At 42.2% G+C, this 21,329-nt stretch overlaps 4 protein-coding genes across 5 annotated transcripts; 1 reads left to right on the forward strand and 3 right to left on the reverse strand.

Annotated features, from left to right (window-relative positions):
* The first annotated feature begins 529 nt into the window (after positions 1 to 529).
* Positions 530 to 5,516, forward strand: ube2ib (ubiquitin-conjugating enzyme E2Ib). The gene is made up of 7 exons (XM_058061640.1): positions 530 to 695; positions 1,773 to 1,851; positions 2,383 to 2,466; positions 2,700 to 2,772; positions 3,665 to 3,774; positions 4,521 to 4,600; positions 4,761 to 5,516. Exons 2-7 carry the CDS (start codon positions 1,786 to 1,788, stop codon positions 4,822 to 4,824), a joined length of 477 nt encoding a protein of 158 aa, XP_057917623.1. The 5' UTR covers positions 530 to 695; positions 1,773 to 1,785; the 3' UTR covers positions 4,825 to 5,516.
* Positions 5,517 to 5,547: 31 nt separating this feature from the next.
* LOC131110009 (interleukin-21 receptor) lies at positions 5,548 to 8,084 on the reverse strand. The gene is made up of 7 exons (XM_058062649.1): positions 7,903 to 8,084; positions 7,632 to 7,831; positions 6,578 to 6,732; positions 6,348 to 6,513; positions 6,163 to 6,256; positions 6,014 to 6,095; positions 5,548 to 5,954 (listed from the first exon to the last, which is right to left on the reverse strand). The coding sequence occupies exons 1-7, from the start codon at positions 8,082 to 8,084 to the stop codon at positions 5,637 to 5,639; spliced, it is 1,197 nt and encodes a 398-aa protein (XP_057918632.1). The 3' UTR covers positions 5,548 to 5,636.
* Positions 8,085 to 10,536: 2,452 nt separating this feature from the next.
* si:dkey-220f10.4 (tubby protein homolog) lies at positions 10,537 to 17,035 on the reverse strand. Its single transcript, XM_058061692.1, has 12 exons — positions 16,369 to 17,035; positions 14,912 to 15,068; positions 14,641 to 14,826; positions 14,213 to 14,341; positions 13,932 to 14,066; positions 12,968 to 13,122; positions 12,720 to 12,881; positions 12,458 to 12,570; positions 12,258 to 12,372; positions 11,121 to 11,219; positions 10,878 to 11,049; positions 10,537 to 10,813 (listed from the first exon to the last, which is right to left on the reverse strand). The coding sequence occupies exons 1-12, from the start codon at positions 16,408 to 16,410 to the stop codon at positions 10,680 to 10,682; spliced, it is 1,599 nt and encodes a 532-aa protein (XP_057917675.1). The 5' UTR covers positions 16,411 to 17,035; the 3' UTR covers positions 10,537 to 10,679.
* Positions 17,036 to 17,637: 602 nt separating this feature from the next.
* On the reverse strand, positions 17,638 to 21,281 carry phkg2 (phosphorylase kinase, gamma 2 (testis)). 2 transcript variants are annotated; one of them, XM_058061970.1, is made up of 10 exons: positions 21,046 to 21,281; positions 20,715 to 20,825; positions 20,070 to 20,245; positions 19,936 to 19,990; positions 19,701 to 19,766; positions 19,458 to 19,621; positions 19,033 to 19,123; positions 18,780 to 18,933; positions 18,424 to 18,549; positions 17,642 to 18,354 (listed from the first exon to the last, which is right to left on the reverse strand). In XM_058061970.1, exons 2-10 carry the CDS (start codon positions 20,807 to 20,809, stop codon positions 18,109 to 18,111), a joined length of 1,173 nt encoding a protein of 390 aa, XP_057917953.1. In that variant the 5' UTR covers positions 20,810 to 20,825; positions 21,046 to 21,281; the 3' UTR covers positions 17,642 to 18,108. The 2 variants fall into 2 exon arrangements, with proteins under 2 accessions (XP_057917954.1, XP_057917953.1); XM_058061971.1 differs by lacking the exon at positions 21,046 to 21,281 and having other exon boundaries at positions 17,638 to 18,354; positions 20,715 to 20,844.
* Positions 21,282 to 21,329: the final 48 nt, after the last annotated feature.

The following is a 21,329-nucleotide window of genomic DNA, read 5'->3' on the forward strand; positions in this document are numbered from 1 at the left end:
GTCACTGAATATATTATTAAAGAGCAATAGCGACCTCTTCTGTAATTTCCTTAAAACGTTTTGTTCCACAGCATAGCTGCCATAAACAATGCCTGTTTAGAATTTGATAACAGTTGGTGTTGCTTGAAACGCAGCCCGATAACAAAATTTACTGTCACAATACCAAGTCTATATGTCGACTTAATATAATGTATTCTATTATTCATCGTTAAAATGAGCAAATGTATCAGGCACCGTCGAGGTTAAAGGCCTCTCGTCTGGTGCAAAGACGATGAAGCAAGGCAAGATAGATACGCGTCAGCTTTTCCTGCGTTTGGAAAATGGCGTATCTGCTGGTGGACATATTTGTAAAGGCACAAACACTACATATAAGTTCAACAAACGCATTTGTGCCAACAAAACTACTGCTAATAATGTAATAATAATAATGTAAGCAACCTGAATAGGATAGCCACTGGAATGTTAAATGGCTTTCAAACAAAAGCATATAAAATACCCGGGTTGCTTTTCCCATGGGTATTTAAACGAAGGCGGAAGTGACCGACCGATGAAATTTAGCTTCGCCGTCTTTGAGTCTGGCTTTGAGTCGGAGCGGGTGTTTTTTTCAGGAGGGAAACTTTACAAGGTTTAACACCATTCGAACAAAAATAATTCACACAGTCTAGTTACCTGGGCTAACGAAACCACACTGAAAGGTAGGAGCACACCTCGATGACACAACACGATAGTCTTGTCGAGGAGAAAGACACATTGCCCGCTTCCCTTTGCGCCATTTTCGTGAGTTTGATAATGCACTAACGTGCGCCCCGCCGCCGATGTTCTTTGTCTACGTTGTAGTTTTTATTTTGACACAATATACAGCATCGCCGTTGGACACCTCGCGGTACACTTACTTAGGAACTACGAGCAATTCCGTGCTTTCGTTTCTCTTTGGCAGAATGTGGTCAAATCAAGTGTATTTGCGCCATTTTTGTGCTGCATCAGGCCGTGACAGTCGCTAACTGCGCCTGTCGGCGCACAGCGTTAGCACTGTTCTGGCGCACATGAGTTAGCTTTTCAAGCTAACCCGCTAGTCTGCTAATCAGCTAGCTTGGCCACTTTGCCTCCTGCTTTGACACAGAAATGGAATAATAATTGAGGCGTGTTTTCTTTGAGGCATGTTTGCATGAAAACGCACCAGGGACGGGGAGCCTGGAGGTTGTGTACATGCTAACCACAGGGAGCTAACTTGGCTAGCAACATAGCGCCATAGGAACATCGGTCCAAACTATCATTTGTAACCGTAAAAGTTTGTTTATACTTCGATTTTTAAACCAAGTGGCAAAGCTGTGCTGGTGCGTTGACAATAGTAGCACATTCAAAGTCAATTGTGGTTGAACATGTCCGAAAAGGAGTAGGAAGAAACCTATCTTACTTAAGTCTACTCATCGGTTTCTGGTCATTCATTCCCACCATATTATTTACACTTTGATTCTTACAATATTTAGCCTCCTCACATTTGGTTAAGTGTCACTGTTTTGTAAATATAGCTTAGGTAGTAATGAGGAAATTATGTTATTATAAAAAGCTGAGTATAAAAACAGAATGATACGTTAATGTAACAATAATTAGTGTAAACATTCAGCCTTTTCTCTTCAAATTGTGTTTTTTTTCTATTGCTTATTTGTACAATGTGTCGCAGGCAAATAAAAGAACCACGGGCTGCAAATGGCACCCTGACAGCACTTTGGAGACCCCTGTCCTAAAACATGCTTATCCCCTCCCTTTTACAGGAGTCTACAAATCATGTCTGGTATTGCATTGAGCCGGCTTGCCCAGGAGCGCAAGGCATGGCGGAAAGACCACCCTTTTGTAAGTAAACTTTTTTTTTTTTGGCTTTTAGTTTGGTATTTTTCCAAAATATTTGGCTATATTTTGTAGCAATCATGCAAAATCATCACAATATCTTATGTCTCACAATTACATCAAATCTATTGAGGACAATGTTGACATTTAGTGTTTGTCGTGCTCTCCATGTGTCGTATTGTTTTTATCCAACGTTGTCGTTCTATAAAAGCCAGAGCGAGTCCACACTAGTTTAAGATATGCTTTCACTTCAACTTCTAACAAACGTCACCGCTCAGACACCACATTTTTTTTTTCCTTTTGTGACTTCTGCCCAATATTTTGCAACTTTGAGCACTTGACATGTACTGACTGAGGTGAAAGAACTTTATAACGGCTATTTTTGAATGATACAAATCCGATTCATTAACCTTTTACTTTGTATCTTTCATTCATATTTGTATTTTATGTAAATGACATGTAATTTCAGCACCCTTTAATTGTTCAATAAAGGGCAAAAAAAACTGAAACAAATTGAATATTTGTACTCTTTTTCAGGGATTTGTTGCTGTACCAACAAAAAACCCAGATGGAACCATGAATCTGATGAACTGGGAGTGTGCTATCCCTGGCAAAAAGGGGGTAATGTTCCTTTTATTATTCTAATCATATTATTGTATTTTCCACACTATAAGGCCGCACTTAAAAGCTGCATTGTTTTCACATTTGACATCAATGTGTCTTACGTTTCCGTCATAATTTGTGTGTTTTTACACCATGAAAGATTCAGAGAATTGGAGTTTTTTTTTTTTTTTTGTAGCAGGATAAATAAAGTATGTGTTTGAGAGGTTGATCATATAATTGCATGTCATCAGACTCCGTGGGAAGGTGGCCTTTTCAAACTGCGCATGTTGTTCAAGGATGACTATCCTTCATCACCTCCGAAATGTGAGTTACCCCCTCTTCTTTGCTTTGTGTTTACTTTGTACTCCTCTGAGGCAGCCTTAGCTTTGTAGTGTCAGTAGGTAATCTTAGTGACTGGCAACTACTCCTGTACTTTTTAATGTAGATGCCAACGTTTTAAATGCTGTCATTCATGCTTGGTTTGTTACGTTTGTGTTTAAGACTAGTAGTTGGAACGGTCTTTGAATAATGTTTTTTTTTTTTTTGGCAAAACCACGCTGTCACTTAAAGGGATAGTTTAAATTTTCTGACATGATGTTGTACGTCATCCCCATCGGCAGTGTAGTGCATCAACGGTGACTTACTACCCACTTGGGTCCCGTGTGTTCCGAGTTCAATTTTGGTGATGATGAACGTAGTTCCACTTGTGGAAAGAGTATGGCTTCTCAAAACAATGCTTCCTCGAAAAAAAAAAATCAGACCTGACAAATCACTCAATCACTCAAATCACACATCGCTCGCATCTTCAATCAACACACAGATGTAAAAAAATAAAAAATCTTCAGAACAGCCATCTTCCTCATATACACAACAATGGACAGGCATGAATTAAATACGCCAGGAGTGATTTGTGATGTCTGATTTCGAGAAGGCGTTTTCGTGTTGCTCTTTTGAACGCATATTGATTTTAGAAGCCAAGCTCTTAAGTGGCCCCGGCAACTAACAAAACTATGTTCCTCATCATCAAAGTCTGACCAGAACTTGCGTTCACGTAAGTCAACGTTGATGCACTACACTGCCGATGGCGATGTCACACGATTTTATGTCAAAAATGTATCCTTTTAACGTTAGCCGTTCTAATGTCATGTATACTCGGTGTAGGTTGAAGCAACTCTTGTTGATGTTGACGTAGTTTCTACACACCGTTTCTTTTTAGGTAAATTTGAGCCTCCGCTCTTTCATCCAAACGTGTACCCATCAGGCACAGTATGCCTTTCTATCCTAGAGGAGGACAAGGACTGGAGACCAGCCATTACAATAAAGCAGGTTTGGACTACAGAACTTTTTTTTTTCCAGGGGGAGTGCACATCAATTTTGGTGTTTGGCTTGTGCAAAAGCACTAAAAAGTCGGCCAAAAAAAAAGACAATTGCACAAATGGAGGGGGCATCACAGCGAATGAACACTTTACCCTACACTCTGAAAATGACCCATATTAGAATCAATGCGGTTTTTAAGCCATTTTTGCCATTTTGGTTAGGAATAATCACTTGTATATATTTAGTATTATATTTAGGACCACACAAGAATGATTTCATGTTAGAAACATCTTTGTTTTTCACTTTTTGACATCTTTGAAAAAGAAAATTATCCCATATAACAATAGAAAATGTGACAAAGTTGCTAAGAATCAAAGGTTCCAATTGGATTCCATAGAAAATGCATGCGTGTCATTTTTGACCCACTTATGGAAGGTTGAGGTATTAACACAAAAACAAACATTTCTTAAAATATATAAAAGGTAAGTTAAAAATTTGAATGGCATTATATCAAATACATGTAATTTTGAGGAATACCTGGAATATGAAACGATAACAATTTTTCATTGCAAAGATATTTCTAGAAAACAACCTGACCGGGTCATTTTTGACCCACTTATGCATCTAAGGGTTAATAGCCATGTTTTTTTTTTGACCCGGCATCGACTTTAGGATTACTTTGTGACCTTTTACATTGACCTTGGGGTTGGTATAGTAATAAAAAAAGATGACTCACTGGATCATTTCTCCCACAGATCCTATTAGGTATTCAGGAACTCCTAAATGAGCCTAATATCCAGGATCCCGCCCAAGCAGAGGCTTACACAATCTACTGGTAAGAGATACTACACGGAGAATGTCAAAAGATGCAATAAGTTGTCGAAATGACTCCGACAGTAGTGTCATTTGCCTCAACAGCTTCTACCTAGCCTCATTTGGCACATTATGGCATGTATTTTCCCTGATTATGATTTTTTTGTTTGTTTGTTTTCCAGCCAAAACAGAGTAGATTACGAAAAAAGAGTCAGAGGACAAGCCAAAAAATTCTCCCCCTCATAAGGACGAAGCGCGTCTTGCTGTGGCAGAAGGAATCACCTCCCCACTCAGTCACAATGAATGTGCTCCCCTCACATCGGGACTTGCTTAAAGACTTCTATTTAAACTCTACACATTCTGTGCCATCCACACAAACCCTTGACCTTTTTTTTGGGGGGGGGGGGGATTTAATTTTTGTTCTCAATTGCCGGCTGGTGCGTAACGCTGAGAGGGGATCGGTGCTTCAGCACCTTCATTTCTTTTTAAACATTGTCTTATGTGGTGCAAGGGACACAGTTTCATCAACGCCATGCAAAGATGGCCGTCATCCATACCCAAGGAAGATATTTTTCTTTTTTCAGAGTCTATTCCTTTGTTTGTCCCTTCTTTTTCCATACATTTAATGTAAAGTCTGCTTATTTCATTGTCAGTATTTCAACTGCTGTATAATGAATGGCACTTTTATACTGTTGTATTTCACTAGTGTCTCCTAGATGGTTCTAATTCTTATTTCCCAGGTTTTCTATTCAGCATGCTGTAACATATGATAGAATCCGCTGCCTTGGCTGTCTTTTTGTTATTCAGAGTGTTTGCTTTTGGGATAAATAAAAAGGCTGTAACGACCGAGGCAGGTAGGCATACCATTGTATCAGACATTAAGGTTATATGGTGCTTTGTTCATGTATGTGTTGGCGTAAATAAAACTTTCTACAAAATCTTTGACTTTATTGCTTGACTTAATGCACCTCAACATTGTACACAATGTGTCAATTTATTTGCATCAAATAATGTCATATGTAATTGAAGTGCACCTTTTGATTGACTCCTTATTTGTTTCAGAGCAAGACTTCAGCATTTCCTGTGGTTGGCTGGTGCTGCTGAAAGGCGCTCAGTGTGCAGTATTCATGGCCGTACAAGGATGGACCACCCTGCATGGGAGGAACGCTGCCGGACCTACACCCTGGCTTATCCTCGGTAGGTAGCAGACTTGGGTTTGATGTGGTTTTCACAGGGATACCCACTTCAGCATAATCACATACGATATCAGTGTTTTCGTATATGTTCCCCTCGCGTGCTGCGTGGCGATCCTGTAGTGCTCTCTCCTCGCTGTGGACATGTGTGGATCTCATCTTTGTTTGACCGTCCACCCAGCTCTGAAATGAAAAGTACTTTATAAGGGCAGTCCTCCTCAAAAATACAAATCTCGACTTACCTGGAAATCTCCTTGGTATTCATTATAGAGGCTCTGGAAGTACAGTGCTGGTGTAGGAATGAAGACACCTTGTCTCCATCTGCTAGTGTGCAATCATGAAGATCAAGCACGCTCGTTAGCAAGAACTATACAGGAATTTGTCACCTTACTTTTTAAATGGAGCACAGCACAGAAGCAGCAGTGTAGCCATGACGCCTAACGTTGTTAAGACAGCCTTGCCGGATTTGGAGAGAAGACCTGGACCTGGTTTATCCGAGAAGAGTAACGGTTATTAAGAATTCAACACTGGATTAAGCTTTAAATGTGATTTTGAATTTTAAGAAGGCTTCACTACCGGACGTTCTCCAGTGGACCTCAGTGGACCAGTCACTCCAATCTCCAAAAAAAGGACCCGCACTCGGCCTGGACCTCACTTTGGCGGCATATTCCGTGTCCTCCGTAAATTCACTATCATCCACTGAATAGAACACGCTGTCGGTGTTGATGTCACGGAATATCACCTGGAGGAGAAGACGACCGGGATGGATGAGCTTTTTCCTTGATGTTAAATAACAAAAACCTTACATCGTGTTTGTGCTGTCTGTCGTAGAAACGCAGCTGATAGTTGAGAGATTCCTGGAAGCTGGTGAAAAGACATTCCTCATAGGTGGTTTTCCATGTGAAGTGGCGTTGGCTTGAGTTGTGGCTGGCCGTGAGGCAACGTGGTGCATTCGGTATAACTGGGAAAAGAGAGTAGTCGAGTCTTCTCCTTAGATAAAAAGATTTTGGAAGTAATGGCCACCTGAATAATGTATAATGCATGAGTTTCACACCAACAGCTCAGTATAGCGACCAACGTTTTAATGCGCACGTAGAGGTAGTTAAGGCTGCTGGATGTTCACTACTCATAATACGTCAAAATTAATTCATTTTCTACCGGGGGGTGCTGGAGCCTATCCCAGCTGTCTTGGGGCGAGCCAATCACAGGGCACATATAGACAAACAACCATTCACACTCACATTCATACCTATGGACAATTTGGAGTGGCTAATTAACCTAGCATGTTTTTGGAATGTGGGAGGAAACCGGAGTACCCGGAGAAAACCCACGCATGCACGGGGAGAAAATGCAAACTCCACACAGACATGGCCCGAGGGTGGAATCGAACTTGGGTCTCCTAGCTGTGTAGCCTGCGTGCTAACCACTTGATCGCCGTGCAGCCCATACTTGTGAAATATTCATTCATTCATTTTCTACTGCTGATCCTCACGAGGGTCGCGGGGCGTGCTGGAGCCTATCCCAGCTGTCTTTGGGGCGAGAGGCGGGGTACACCCTGGACTGGTGGTCAGCCAATCACAGGGCACATATAGACAAACAACCATTCACACTCACATTCATACCTATGGACAATTTGGAGTGGCTAATTAACCTAGCATGTTTTTGGAATGTGGGAGGAAACCGGAGTACATGCAAACTCCACACAGAGATGGCCGAGGGTTTGGAATTGAACCCTGGTCTCCTAGCTGTGAGATCTGCATGCTAACCACTCGACCGCCATACAGCATACTTCAAAATGTTCAATCCAAAACGACATCAGGAGGTCGCCTACAGCCACAGCTGTTAATGCCGGTTCCCTACTGTGAGCGGCTGGCCTGTAGTTGTTATCCAGCGATTGGCAGTACTCGGCATCGTTGCTCTCCTTTTTACACAGCGAGATCTGAAAAACATCAAAATCCACGAAGCACTGGGAAGTCGAGTCCTTCGCCGTTGGGTTCGTCATCACAGAGCAGAAGTAGAGGCCTCCGCTGGTGTTGGCAAGCACGCACGAATACGATTGGCTGCACAATGAAAGAACAAAGATGAATATCATTGCAGTTATTATTCCAAATACACAAAGAAACTACATTACTCGGAGTCTGTATATTTGTGGCTGAACGTCAGCCAGTAGGATGGTTGCTGGTCGGTGGTGAAGTCAGGCGGCGTGAGGCTCAAGGAGCAGTTGATGGTGAACATGAAGTCATTCACACACCTGAGGCTCTCTCTCGTGTCTACCAAGCACAAACGGAACTCTCGACTGAACAAATGATCCATGACGTATGGACTGTAAAGACGTTTGACATCACCTGCAGCAGAGAGTCCATACATGCAGGAGGTGTGCAGTAGCAGTAGCATGACTTTGGGTTGATCCATCACCGGCTTCCTTGGTCTGTCTCTCTGAGGATCTTTGTACTTCTTGTGTTTTAATAACACGTGGAGGAGGGAGTCATCTCACTGTGTCTTATCTCTGCTAAGGCGGCGATGAGGTATGAGTGAAAGACTTTTTAATCTCTGAGATGCATCTTTTAGTTTCCTTTCATTCTGTATAGAAGAACCCAAAATACAGCCTTTGCAAAGTAATAAGGCTCAGTGTTCATTTTAGTGGCGTTAGGTCAGAAATATGTTCATTAGTTTGGTTATACATGATCATATTAATATCATATAAAGTCTGTGCAGAAATTGACAAAATAAGGGAAACTACCTGTTTATAATTTTTTTTAATATTACAATTTTGCCTGAAAAGTCTGTCATAGAAGCATATTAGTTCATATGTTCTACAATAAATATGCATAAGACATCTTTACCTGGGCTGCACAGCGAACAAGTTTGCATGGGTTTTTTTCCGGGTACTCCGGTTTCCTCCCACATTCCAAAAACATGCTAGGCTAATTTGCTACTCCAAATTGTCCATAGGTATGAATGTGAGTGTGAATGGTTGTTTGTCTATATGTGCCCTGTGATTGGCTGGCCACCAGTCCAGGGTGGACCCCGCCTCTCATCCCGAAGACAGCTGGGATAGGCTCCAGCACCCTCTGTGATCCTCGTGAGGATAAGCGGTGAAAAATGAATGAATATTACATTTTAGAGCTGCACGTCGGACAAGTGGTTAGCACACAGGCCTCACAGCTAGAAGACCCGAGTTCAATTCCACCCTCGACCATCTCTGTGTGGAGTTTGCATGTTCTCCCCGTGCATTTTCTCCGGGCACTCCAGTTTCCTCCCACATTCCAAAAACATGCTAGGCTAATTTGCTACTCCAAATTGTCCATAGGTATGAATGTGAGTGTGAATGGTTGTTTGTCTATATGTGCCCTGTGATCGGCTGGCCACCGTCTCTCGCCCGAAGACAGCTGGGATAGGCTCCAGCACCCTCTGTGATCCTCGTGAGGATAAGCGGTGAAAAATGAATGAATATTACATTTTAGGGCTGCACGTCGGACAAGTGGTTAGCACACAGGCCTCACAGCTAGAAGACCCGAGTTCAATTCCACCCTCGGCCATCTCTGTGTGGAGTTTGCATGTTCTCGCCGTGCATGCGTGGGTTTTCTCCGGGTACTCCGGTTTCCTCCCACATTCCAAAAACATGCTAGGTTAATTAGCCACTCCAAATTGTCCATAGGTATGAATGTGAGTATGAATGGTTGTTTGTCTATATGTGCCCTGTGATTGGCTGGCCACCAGTCCAGGGTGGACCCCGCCTCTCATCCCGAAGACAGCTGGGATAGGCTCCAGCACCCTCTGTGATCCTCGTGAGGATAAGCGGTGAAAAATGAATGAATATTACATTTTAGAGCTGCACGTCGGACAAGTGGTTAGCACACAGGCCTCACAGCTAGAAGACCCGAGTTCAATTCCACCCTCGACCATCTCTGTGTGGAGTTTGCATGTTCTCCCCGTGCATTTTCTCCGGGCACTCCAGTTTCCTCCCACATTCCAAAAACATGCTAGGCTAATTTGCTACTCCAAATTGTCCATAGGTATGAATGTGAGTGTGAATGGTTGTTTGTCTATATGTGCCCTGTGATCGGCTGGCCACCGTCTCTCGCCCGAAGACAGCTGGGATAGGCTCCAGCACCCTCTGTGATCCTCGTGAGGATAAGCGGTGAAAAATGAATGAATATTACATTTTAGGGCTGCACGTCGGACAAGTGGTTAGCACACAGGCCTCACAGCTAGAAGACCCGAGTTCAATTCCACCCTCGGCCATCTCTGTGTGGAGTTTGCATGTTCTCGCCGTGCATGCGTGGGTTTTCTCCGGGTACTCCAGTTTCCTCCCACATTCCAAAAACATGCTAGGTTAATTAGCCACTCCAAATTGTCCATAGGTATGAATGTGAGTATGAATGGTTGTTTGTCTATATGTGCCCTGTGATTGGCTGGCCACCAGTCCAGGCTGGACCCCGCCTCCTGATCTCGTTGGCGTTGTGCAACATGATTCCTGTGTGGTTTGTGTGAGAAATGTTTAGTAGAAAGCTTTGCAAATTTGTGTCACCAAAATGAGATGCCTTCAGATATGTTCCCCCCGTCGTCCCGTGCGAAACAGTGAAGCGCTCGTGAAGGGGAAATATGTAGCAAGAGCAGCCCGATAAGCTTAGCCACATCTGATATCAACTCTTTTTTTTCCACATGTGGCCTTGTGTGTGATAAGACACCTTACACGTTACGCTGAGCACGGCATGTAGTTCGATTACTTCCAAGAGGCTACTTTAGAGTTGTTTCTCCTCAACACTTTTAAAAAAAAATTTATTTAACAGCTCAGATTGTGCAAGTTGTACCTAATGAAGCGTACTATAAAGAACAAGGGCTAATTCCTACATTCCTACACAAAGCTATGGGTGTATAGTGTAGTCCAGATGCGGCACTTGAAGGTCACTCGCATGCCAGTTTTCCATCGAAAGACGAGAGCGTGATGGCAAAGGCCTGAAGGGCACACATGGGGAAGCTGTAATCCATGGAGAACACGTCCTCAGAAACACGTCCAAACTGCATCACGATGTAGTCATCTGGAAAAGACAACATGTCACAAACACACAAACACGTCGTGTTGTCTTTATTTTGCAAAGTCACCATTTTCTGGATGGATGATCTGGAAGTTTTTAACAGAGGCCTGAGTGACGCGGCCGTGGAAGTTGAGAACGTACGACTGAGTCTGCTCGTTCCAGCTCGGGGATTTATTGACCAGGGTCACCAGTTTGTTCGTGTTGTTGTTGGCATGGCGCACCAGTAGCGTGTCATGTTCCTGAAAGTCATTCCCGATGAAGTACGAGGTTGAATCGTGACATCATTACGTCTCCTTCCCGGGATACTTACATTTTTGGGCTGGATGGACACTCTATCGTCATTTTCCAGCATGCCAGGGATGATCACTGTCATTTTCCTGGGACCCCGAAATCCCAGAACATTTGTCTCCTGGAATTGGACAAAAGTAACGGCGTTAGTAACAGTGTTTATTTAAATGCTGTTATTCCCATCATTGTGTGTATTGCATTGTTTTCACGAGTGGTGGGAAAAATCGATCATTTCAGTGAACCGGATGATTCCGGTTCATTCAGTAAAAAGATTCATTTGTTTCGGTCATTTCAGTCATTTGGTCGTTAAGCCTGTGATCTCCCCCTGTGCATAGACCCGGTCAGCCATATCGAGTCAGTCCGTTCAGTCATGTTCACGTTCGTTCCGACTCAACTGTCAGTCAGCTAACCCCACCCACCCACAGAGCGAGGCGCGGCGATAGGATAAGACAGGCAAGCACGCAGATAGTCCCGCCCCGCAAAAAGGAACGGTGAACTGACTCTCCAACCAATCAAAAAAAAAAAGTATTTGCAACTGAACGGGTATTTTAGGGGCCCTGACCTTGTTCATTCAGTTCACAAAAAAGAAGTACAGTAAACCTCGGATATATCGGATTCAATTGTTCCCACTGGTTTTGTCCGATATAAGCGAAATCCGTTATATGCGTGTACCGGAAAATGTCCGTTTTACGCATATATCGGATTTATATCTGGTATATGCGTAAATGGGATTTTATCCGTTATAAAAAGGCACTTCCTTGACTATGTTTCCAATGTACCTGGACGCGCAGGCAACGCTGCAAACGCTGCAAATGGCGTCGTATAGCGGCCTGTCACGATTCGGCGAATCGGAGCGCCACGATGCGGCCATCCGATATATGCGAGGGAAATTTCATGGAAATGCATTGGAACGGGACTGGAGATTTTGTCCGAAATAGGCGAAATCCGTTATAAAAAAATCCGATATATGCAATGAATTTTTATTGGAAATGCATTACAGAAAAATCGCTTCTTTTTTATCTGTCCGTTGTGAGCGAATTTCCGATATATCCGAGTCCGATATATCCGAGGTTTACTGTAGTTCTTTTGACCCGTTCGGTCATGACCGACACACCACTACTAGTTTTCACTCAGTTGTCTGTTCGGTTGGTAGACTCACGTAACAAATGGCTGCCAGTTCCTGTCGCACGGATTCACACTCTTGGATGAAAGGCTTTTTCTCCGGGTTTTCCCCACCGTCGTACACGGTGAACTTTGTTCCCAGGACATTGGACCTGAAACATATCCAATACAAAAACTGTATCAGAAAACTTTGATGAAAGTATCCTCCGCTGTTGTGTCGTGTAGGAAGAAGCCAACCTTAGCTTTCCGATGTAGCAGCTGGTGTCTCGGGACAGATTTGTTGGGTCGGTAGAAATGAGATAGTTGGATGTTTTACTCTTCTTCCGTTTCCTGCCCGCCATTAGAAACACCTGAATGGTCAGAAGATGTTGAAGAAAAGAGCGATGGTAACTTTAAACCCAGTGAGACTGAATGAAGGATACCTTAGTTATGATTGACATTGAAGGATTTAAGTATTACTAAATTGGAGCTCAAACCAAAACAAGTTTTGAGGACCAACCCTTTTTCCGTCGTTTTTCTCCATGTGGAGGTAGTAAGTTGGGTACATGCCCTTCTCCATTCCTCTCCTGTCCCTGGTGACCCGACACTGGATGGTCATGTCTCTGGGGGCAGGACGCAAGGAGAACTTCTCAAGGTCCTCCAGCGATATCGGAGAATCCGTCTGCAGTGACAAATCCATTTTATTTCAAAGTATTCCATTTCAATTGGATAGTTATTAGAGTATTAGGAATAGTGTCCGTGTCTCACTCTGGTGTTGGATTCACTCCCTGAAGATGAGCCCTCCTTGTAGTTGGAGTTAAGGGACGCTAAACTGGGTGTGTTTTTCTCTCCTTCCTTCTTTCCTTCTTTACTGTCCACCTGAACCTCCTCGTCTTTGCTTTCCTCGCTTATCTGGCACCTTGCTGTTGGAATATTCACATATTATTCACAACATATTCCCGAATAAGTTAGCAGAACTTAAAAAAAAAAAAGTGAGGCAATCAGTTGCCACATTTTTTTTTCAGTTCATAAACTCAAACGTTTGAGTATATCAGAGCTTTAATTTTTGGAGTTGATATTAGATATACTTTTTTTTAATTTTGGGGTGACAAAAGAAATAGCTTTCTTTTTTGCATTCTCTCTGCCATGCATTCTCCATTCTTTCATTTTTGTTCTCATTTCAACTCTTTCCATAGGAAGAAGGTGTGCATGTGTAACCTAGTACACACTACAAATATATCTAATGCAATGGATTTATTCTTCAATGATTCTTGCTTTGATTTATTCATTTTTAATAGATACTAATAAGTAACTACAAATTATTTGAAGTAGGTTACACAAATCTGCAAAAAGTTCATATTAATCAAAAATGACAAGTTTAAATAAACTGAAAAGACAGATAATGCAACTGGCAATCAACATTTATAAGTAGAACTTTTAAGAAAATTTGAAGTTAACTATACTTATACCAATTTATTATTTTGAGCATTCGGATTTACAGTATTTATGTTGTATATAAACTATGTTTTTAAGTTCATCTTACTTAATATAGCCATACTTCAATTTCATCAAAACATATTAGTTAAAAGCACTCAAAATGGAACAACATAATTAAGTTATTAGAACTTAACATAACTTCATTGAGTTCAGTACTTTGAACATTCGGGTTTACAGTGTAGTATTACTTCATTTGTGGATTTATGGGACATTTATGGCACAGATTGATGCTCACACGTGTCCATATGTTTTTTCTTTCGGGGAGAGTCGCGGGACGGCAACTCCTCATCTTCACTTTCTTCATGATGGTTCTCCTTTGGAGTTGTTGTCTCCCTCTCCGGGGATGTTGAGGTGTCCTGCAAGTGCTTCTCTAAAATAGAAACAAGAATATTTTTGAAAGTAAACTTTACAGTACATACATAGTGTACTGTACTGTACGCTATGGTTTCTAATAGAACAGATTAATTGGGGTTTATTGATAATAATATGACATTTTTGCAGCAATGCTGGATTTACTTTTGCGTTCCTGTTTGGTCGTTTTGTTTGTCTTCTGTCCATCTTCACGGTCTTTTGCTTTGTCCTTCCTTTTTGCTTTTTTCTCTTTCTTCTTGTCTTTTGTCTCCCGTCCATCGTTTTCCTCCACAGCTTAAATATAAAAAATGTAAAATTAATAATTAGCATGATTAGGGATGTCGGATATTTTACCAAAAACAATATGCACATATTGTCCAACTGTACTCTCAACGGTATCAGCCGATACTGATACCGATATGTGACACATATACATGACATATCCCCTGTGGTGGATATGTACTGATAATTATCAGACATCCATAAATATGATACTTCCCAAATAAGCCGTCATTGTCGTCATTAAACTCAACAAGAAGTCCACAATGTATCCCACCAGGCATCCTCCATGACACGGGACAGCTTTGTCTTACGTTTGGTCTGCTTCTCTTCCGCCGGCGCCTCATTATCCACCGTCTCCTCCTCCTCCTCTTGTTCAGTGTCCAAGTGGATCTTTTCTGGAGCACCAGGCATCTCCTCCAACATGACGGTTTCCATCACATCACCCTCCCCCAGCGTGACGACGTCCAATGGGTTGTCGTGGGCGTGCTCCACCTGATCTTCACAGACAAATGTGACAGAGTCGCGGAGGTCGGAGGTCGTGAAGACGTCACGGTGAGTCAAGTGTCCCAAGTGATGTTTTACCACTTAGCGAGACGTTGCTGAGGGACTGGCTGATCAAGAGCGGCGTCTCATCCGAGCGGCCTTTTTGCTTGCGGTTCTTTTGGCGAGTGTCCCGGTTGGCGACCACCATTTGACAATCCGCACGCTTCTTTTGTTGCTTCTTCATTAAAATGGATCGCTGAGGTAAAATATATAAGATTACGATATTTCCAGTGAGCATTATGTATGGGTTATGCTACAAATTATTTGTAAGATATACAAGCATACAATAATACTACTAATAATAAAACCAACTCCTCAGTAAGAAAAGTAGCCATTGGCTCTCCTTGAAGTCGCTAGATGATGGATGCCATTGTTGAATTTGCATATGATGTTGTAAGGGGGGGCGGCACGGTGGTCGAGTGGTTAGCGCGCAACCCTCACAACTAGGAGGACTAGGGTTCGATTCCACCCTCGGTCATCTCTGTGTGGAGTTTGCACGTTCTCCCCGTGCGTGGGTTTTCTCCGGGTACTCCGGTTTCCTCCCACATTCCAAAAACATGCTAGGTTAATTAGCCACTCCAAATTGTCCATCGGTATGAATGTGAGTGTGAATGGTTGTTTGTCTATATGTGCCCTGTGATTGGCTGAGTGTACCCAGCCCCTCGCCTGAAGACAGCTGGGATAGGCTAGCATGTTTTTGGAATGTGGGAATCCTAGCTGTGAGGTCTGCGCACTAACCACTAGACCACCGTGCCGCCCAAAATGATAATATCATTACAAAAATGCTCAGTGACTTAGTGACTTTGATGGCGGCCATATTCTGCTCAAATTTTGTGCTTGTTCGCCCCCGATAAGATCTGTAGCAAATTTCATGGTAATTTGGCTTAACACCGTAAAGTAAATAGTACAGTGGGGTGTGTGAGAACTTACAAGTCAGTCCAACTTGGGGGTTTTATAACAGCGCCATCATGTGGCTTATTTGTCATAAAAATAATAGCACAGGCAACACAGTAGAGGTGCAGGTTTCGGCATATTTTCACCTTCTTGGTTGCAGCAAAAAAAAAAAAATTAGGGCACCTCATGGGATATATGACATATTGTTAGACAGTGTACCCAATAATATGGCCAGTGATGTCAACATTAGATGACACCCCTCGTGATAATCATACTTTTCATTTATAAGAACCCTGAAAACATTTTTTTTCCAACCTAAAATTAAATTTTAAAAAATGTCAATGTAAACAACAACCATGAAACACCAATATGATTTGAAAATATGCTAATACTGCTCTTTAGTATGAAATCATTGCACCTAAGAGGTGCTAATTCCTTGTATTAGATATTTAGTCATTCATGTAGTATAAATACTGTGACTGTGTACGTCAAACAACAGGTGATTCTGACACATAGCACTTCCTGGATGCTTATTTTAATGGATCACACTCTATAATCCTAAATAATAGAACATTTATAACAACTCATTTCATTTTTTTTACCTGATTGTCCAACTTCTGCTGCCGTATGCTGGGCTCCTCCATGTTTATGGGCAAGATGATTCAGAAAAAAGACAAATTATAGCCACAAAAAGTGCAAAAAGGCGTGAAAAAGCATTGAAAGCAATTATAAAATAAGCCAGGGTGTGTGACGGTGGCACCCTGCTCCATCTGACTGTCTGCTCACCTGCGTGGAGCAGAAGGCAAAGGGGATTAAAATGGGATAATGTTCTTAAACAGCACTGCACGGCTCAGCCGGCGTGGACAAGTAAGTGGGCAAGCCCAGACAGCCGTCCTCCATAGACTAGTTCATTTTAAATATCATCAAAAAAAGGACAGGAAGTAAACAACCTTTTGTTTTGAACCTCACACTCCCCAGAATAGTCATCATCATGAAAAAAAAAATATTGTTCCATTAAAGGCCATATACATCCGTCATCTTCCTGACATGTAAAAATGTCCCATAGAGGAAGGCACAAACACACCTCTTGAGTGAATGGATTCTGCAGAGACGTTGTTATCTCGTTGTCATGGTGACAGCCACTCATCAGCAGCAGCAGCACAGACGAAGGGTTCATTAAAATACGAAAAGGAAGCACCAATTTAAATGTGACCAACATGGTTATTGTATTATAGTTGGTTCTTCAGTCGTGTTTGGTGCTATAAAAAAATAATAAAAATAATTGTAGTTAGTCTGTGGATGTCTATACAATATACGTACAAGAACTTTGCAACATTTGTGTTGAAAACTTCAATTTTTCCTTGTTCTGTATTTGTTGCTCATATTAATGAAAAAATAATAAAAATATAAATAAATATAATAAATATCGAGGTTATTTACTGTTGTTTTAAACGTCGCAAATTATGCATCGTAACATAATTGATTAAACTGATTGAATAGCTATTTTTCCGGACGAATTAAACGTAAGGAAGAAAACCGGAAGTAGGTCCCTTGTTGCTTGGCTACCTCGGGGGTAACCCGGAAGTCAACCCGGAAGTCAACCCGGAAAATGTCGTCTGTCGACATTATTTCGCGCAAAAAAAGTTCTTCAATGGTGGCGTTCACATTTTCTTTATGTATACTTTAGCGACTTGTTGATTAACAACTGATACTTTGATAACGTTTATTGATTTTTTTCTGTAAGATCTACCAAAATAGATGTCATCTATTTCTATTCCAACCACGGACACGCCCAACCCGCTCTGATTGGTCACACTCAACGCCCCTTTGAGGCTGCAAATCCTAACTGTAGGTAAAGGGAAACATGTCATTTGGAGAGGCAAATATTCTTTGTATAAAAATATAAAATATTATTTTTGTCTGCTGACAAGTACTTCAAACTCAAGTGCTTGTTTATCATCAACAAAAGCTGCTGGGAATAAGTTGGAAGTGGAATGAGATTTATGCCCAAAAACATGCATCGAGTTAGTCCAGTACAGAGTCATACAACTATAGCATCTAAATATAAATCACATTTTTTGATAATATGTAAAATAATTAATCACATTGTCAAGTGTTAGGATCCCAAATAAACAAATGTAATATCGGATGTATTGCAACATCCCCTGTAATGCAAACTTAACACGAAGAGCTTCAAACAGGATTATTATTATTAAGATGTGCGTGCTCTTCTTAAAGATACCATGCAGTAAGGCATCAATTCCCCAACTCTTAAAATTAAACAGCAACAACACAACCATATATTACATATACATTAAAACACATTTGAAGAAGAATGAGGTTTATGTTTCAAAGTCCTCCAGCTCCAGCAACATGATCTTAGCCGTGTTCTGGAAGAGCGCCGCTCGGTTCTGCTGCTCCCCTTTCTTCACCCAGTGCCCGTAAATGCGGAAGGCACAGCCGTCAATGAGCTTGCGAACGCCACGGAGGGAGTAGGGATCTCTGGCCAAGATATCACGGGTCAGAGGTCGAGCCCTGCGGTAGCGACTGTACATTTTGATGCAAGCCAGCACGGTGACAATCAGCACCTGGAAAACAATCACATCCTCGGTTCCTGTGCTGCTTAACTGTCATCCATTTATGACGACACTCCTCACCTTGAATGTCCTTCTGGGGCTGAAGCGCCGCACCTGATCCTTCTGGTACTGCCTGAAGAAAGGATGTGCTAAGGCTTGCTCTGCGTTGAGACGCACAGCGGGGTCGACCACCAGCAGCTTGGAGATCTGAACATCGCATCATGAAGGTAAGTAAGGGATGCAACTACTGTTTAAGCCCTACCACAGTTGTAAACTAGCAACACTTGACCTCTTTTATTCCTCCGTAGAACTTGAATTCACACGTTCCAGAGTCAAACTATCACCACTGCCCCATTTCTTATAACGTCACAATAAAACACAGTCCTAAATTATGCAATGCAAGTAAGGATAATGCATAGGAAATAGTGCACGCTTACCAGATCCTTCACAGTGTCGGACCGGTCATCCCATTCGGGCGAGCTGAACTTGTATCGACCTTCCGTGATCATCCTCAGCATCAGCATCTGTTTGCGGTGCCAGAATGGCGGCGAGCCGGCCAGCAAGGTGAAAAGGATCACGCCGCACGCCCACCTGTGTAAAAGAAACAGAAACTGTAGACAGGAAACCAGCAAAGCCACATAAATACACTCATGCTTCCATGATGAATGTAAGCAACAAAAAAAAACTTACAGATCAACCTCTTTTCCGTAGCCTGGGTGCATTTCATCCATGGAGCACTTGAGTATTTCGGGGGCCAAATATCCCGGGGTTCCACAAAGCTCTGATAATGACAATAACAGTCAAAAGCAGTCATGACTACAACTGTGTAATGCCGTGTCCAACATTTTCCACTGCGAGTCACACACTGAAAAATCTAAGGATGCATGGGCAACTTTGATTTATTTACTAATGTATAAAAGCAAAAGCAAAAACACAATCCTAAAAAATATATATAATGCTTTGGGGCAGTCGGGACAAAGCTCCGGGGATGAACAAGTTCCGTTCACAAAGTAAACGCTTCATTCATTCCACATGCCATCCGTCAAAATGTTGACTCCATGTTTCATTTAATTTAAACTGGAGGCAAATGTCGAGATACTGATACTCCTTTGTACCTCGTAGCTTCTCCCCAGGCTGCAGCTGCACCGAGAACCCGAAGTCGGACAATTTGATGTGGCCCTGGTCATCCAGCAGAATGTTCTCAGGTTTCAAGTCGCGGTGGACGATGTGGCGAGAATGGAGGTACTGTACTGCTTGTAGAAGAGCTCGCATCATGCTCCTGCCGTGCGAAAATAGTCATATTGAACATTATGGACAAGCGTTTCATTTCATGTCACTTTTCATTTGACGATACGTGCCTTGTTTCCTTCTCGCTCAGTGTAACTTTTTCTGTGAGGTAGTCAAACAGCTCCCCTCGCCTCATGCTAGAAAGAAAACACATACTTCAGGCATTAGACATACCTGCAAAATTAATTGTTTTCAATAAAAAATAGCATAGCTACATGAGTTGGTTTAAAAAATAATGGAAAAGTGACTTTTACAGTAACTGTATCACTTATTTATACATAATTATTGGACTTCGGTACTACTCACAGATCAAACACCAGGAAGATGAAGGTTGCAGACTCGTATGAGTCAACAAGTGTAACTAAGAGAAAGAATAGAATGGCTTCATCACTGGGTTGGCCTAAATGTAAATAAACAAACTAAGTATGTTGTGGACCTACTGATTGAGGAGTGGCCCTTCACCATGTTGAGGACTTGGATCTCCTTCAGCGTGGATGTCTTCACTTCCTCCAGCTGCTGGATGGTCATCTTCTCTGCTGTGATCTCAATGATCTTGACGGCCAACTCCTGTCCCGTGTGTCTGTGCACACACCTGCGTACCACGCTGCTCACACCCCTGACACACCATCGGCGTATCCAACATGGAGATTAGTTGTTGGGTTTTTTTCCATTACAGCTCATGTTACATTCTTAATTATCTGTTTACTTGTTTAGAAAGTCATAAAGAGCTCACAATGGGCCGAAAATGGTAATAGTACCCATATGTCCTCTTTATATTTATTAATTGTATAAAGGCAGCACTTTGAAAGCGGTTGGCAGTGACATGTATTTTGCCTCAATAGCGCCCCATGTGGCCACAGTGACACTCACAATGGTCGTTTCACTTCAAATCTAAATACAGTAGTAATTTAGACCTTATACTGTCATCAAATATTTGAAGATCCACTTTATTGGCCCATATGAGATGAACGATACGAACTATTGTTAATATTAATAAATATACAATTTTGGACTATGCCCTGCAGGATAGGATGCACGACAGTCGTTTACGAAAAAGCGTGTCTATTATTTTCTGATGAACTCACCTGCCAATCACCTCTTTCGGGTCATACTTCTGGTAAAACTCCTTAGCACCCACCCAGTCTGGTAATTCATCTCCAAGCACAATGTCCTTGGTCATGATGATGGACTGGGACCTCAAAACAACAAAGAGTTCTTCAAATGTCTAACTTAAAAGACAACATGGTCACGACCAGGAAGTACAGTCAAGATAGGGAAGTAATATGTTTTAGCTTGCAGTTCAGGAAGACATTTTATCTTTTTCTTGTTTAGCAAAATGCCCTTCGCGCATCATGATGGTTTGCTAGTAGTGCCCTTGCCTGCAGCGGTTCAGTGACCGTGCCCGAAGATACTCACTATGTATCCGCTGGGAACGTCAACAACAACCGCGAGGGAGACAAGGCAGCCAGGAAGGTGCTGCGGTGCGATTCAACAAAGTCAGCCGGGTCGCTAAAGCAAAGCCATTACAGCGCATCCTTCAGTAAAGATCACCAAAGCGAGTTAGCCAAAATGACATTTTCTAAGTATTAACATTTTGTCCACATTTCCTTCAACTGATCCGGTGTATTTTTGCCAAGTGCATGACTATCGCCCCCATGTGGTTGGAGTGCGACAATGTCGTTCGATAATTTTCTTGCACA

Source organism: Doryrhamphus excisus, chromosome 22 (assembly GCF_030265055.1).
Source record: "Doryrhamphus excisus isolate RoL2022-K1 chromosome 22, RoL_Dexc_1.0, whole genome shotgun sequence".
Classification (NCBI taxonomy): domain Eukaryota; kingdom Metazoa; phylum Chordata; class Actinopteri; order Syngnathiformes; family Syngnathidae; genus Doryrhamphus; species Doryrhamphus excisus.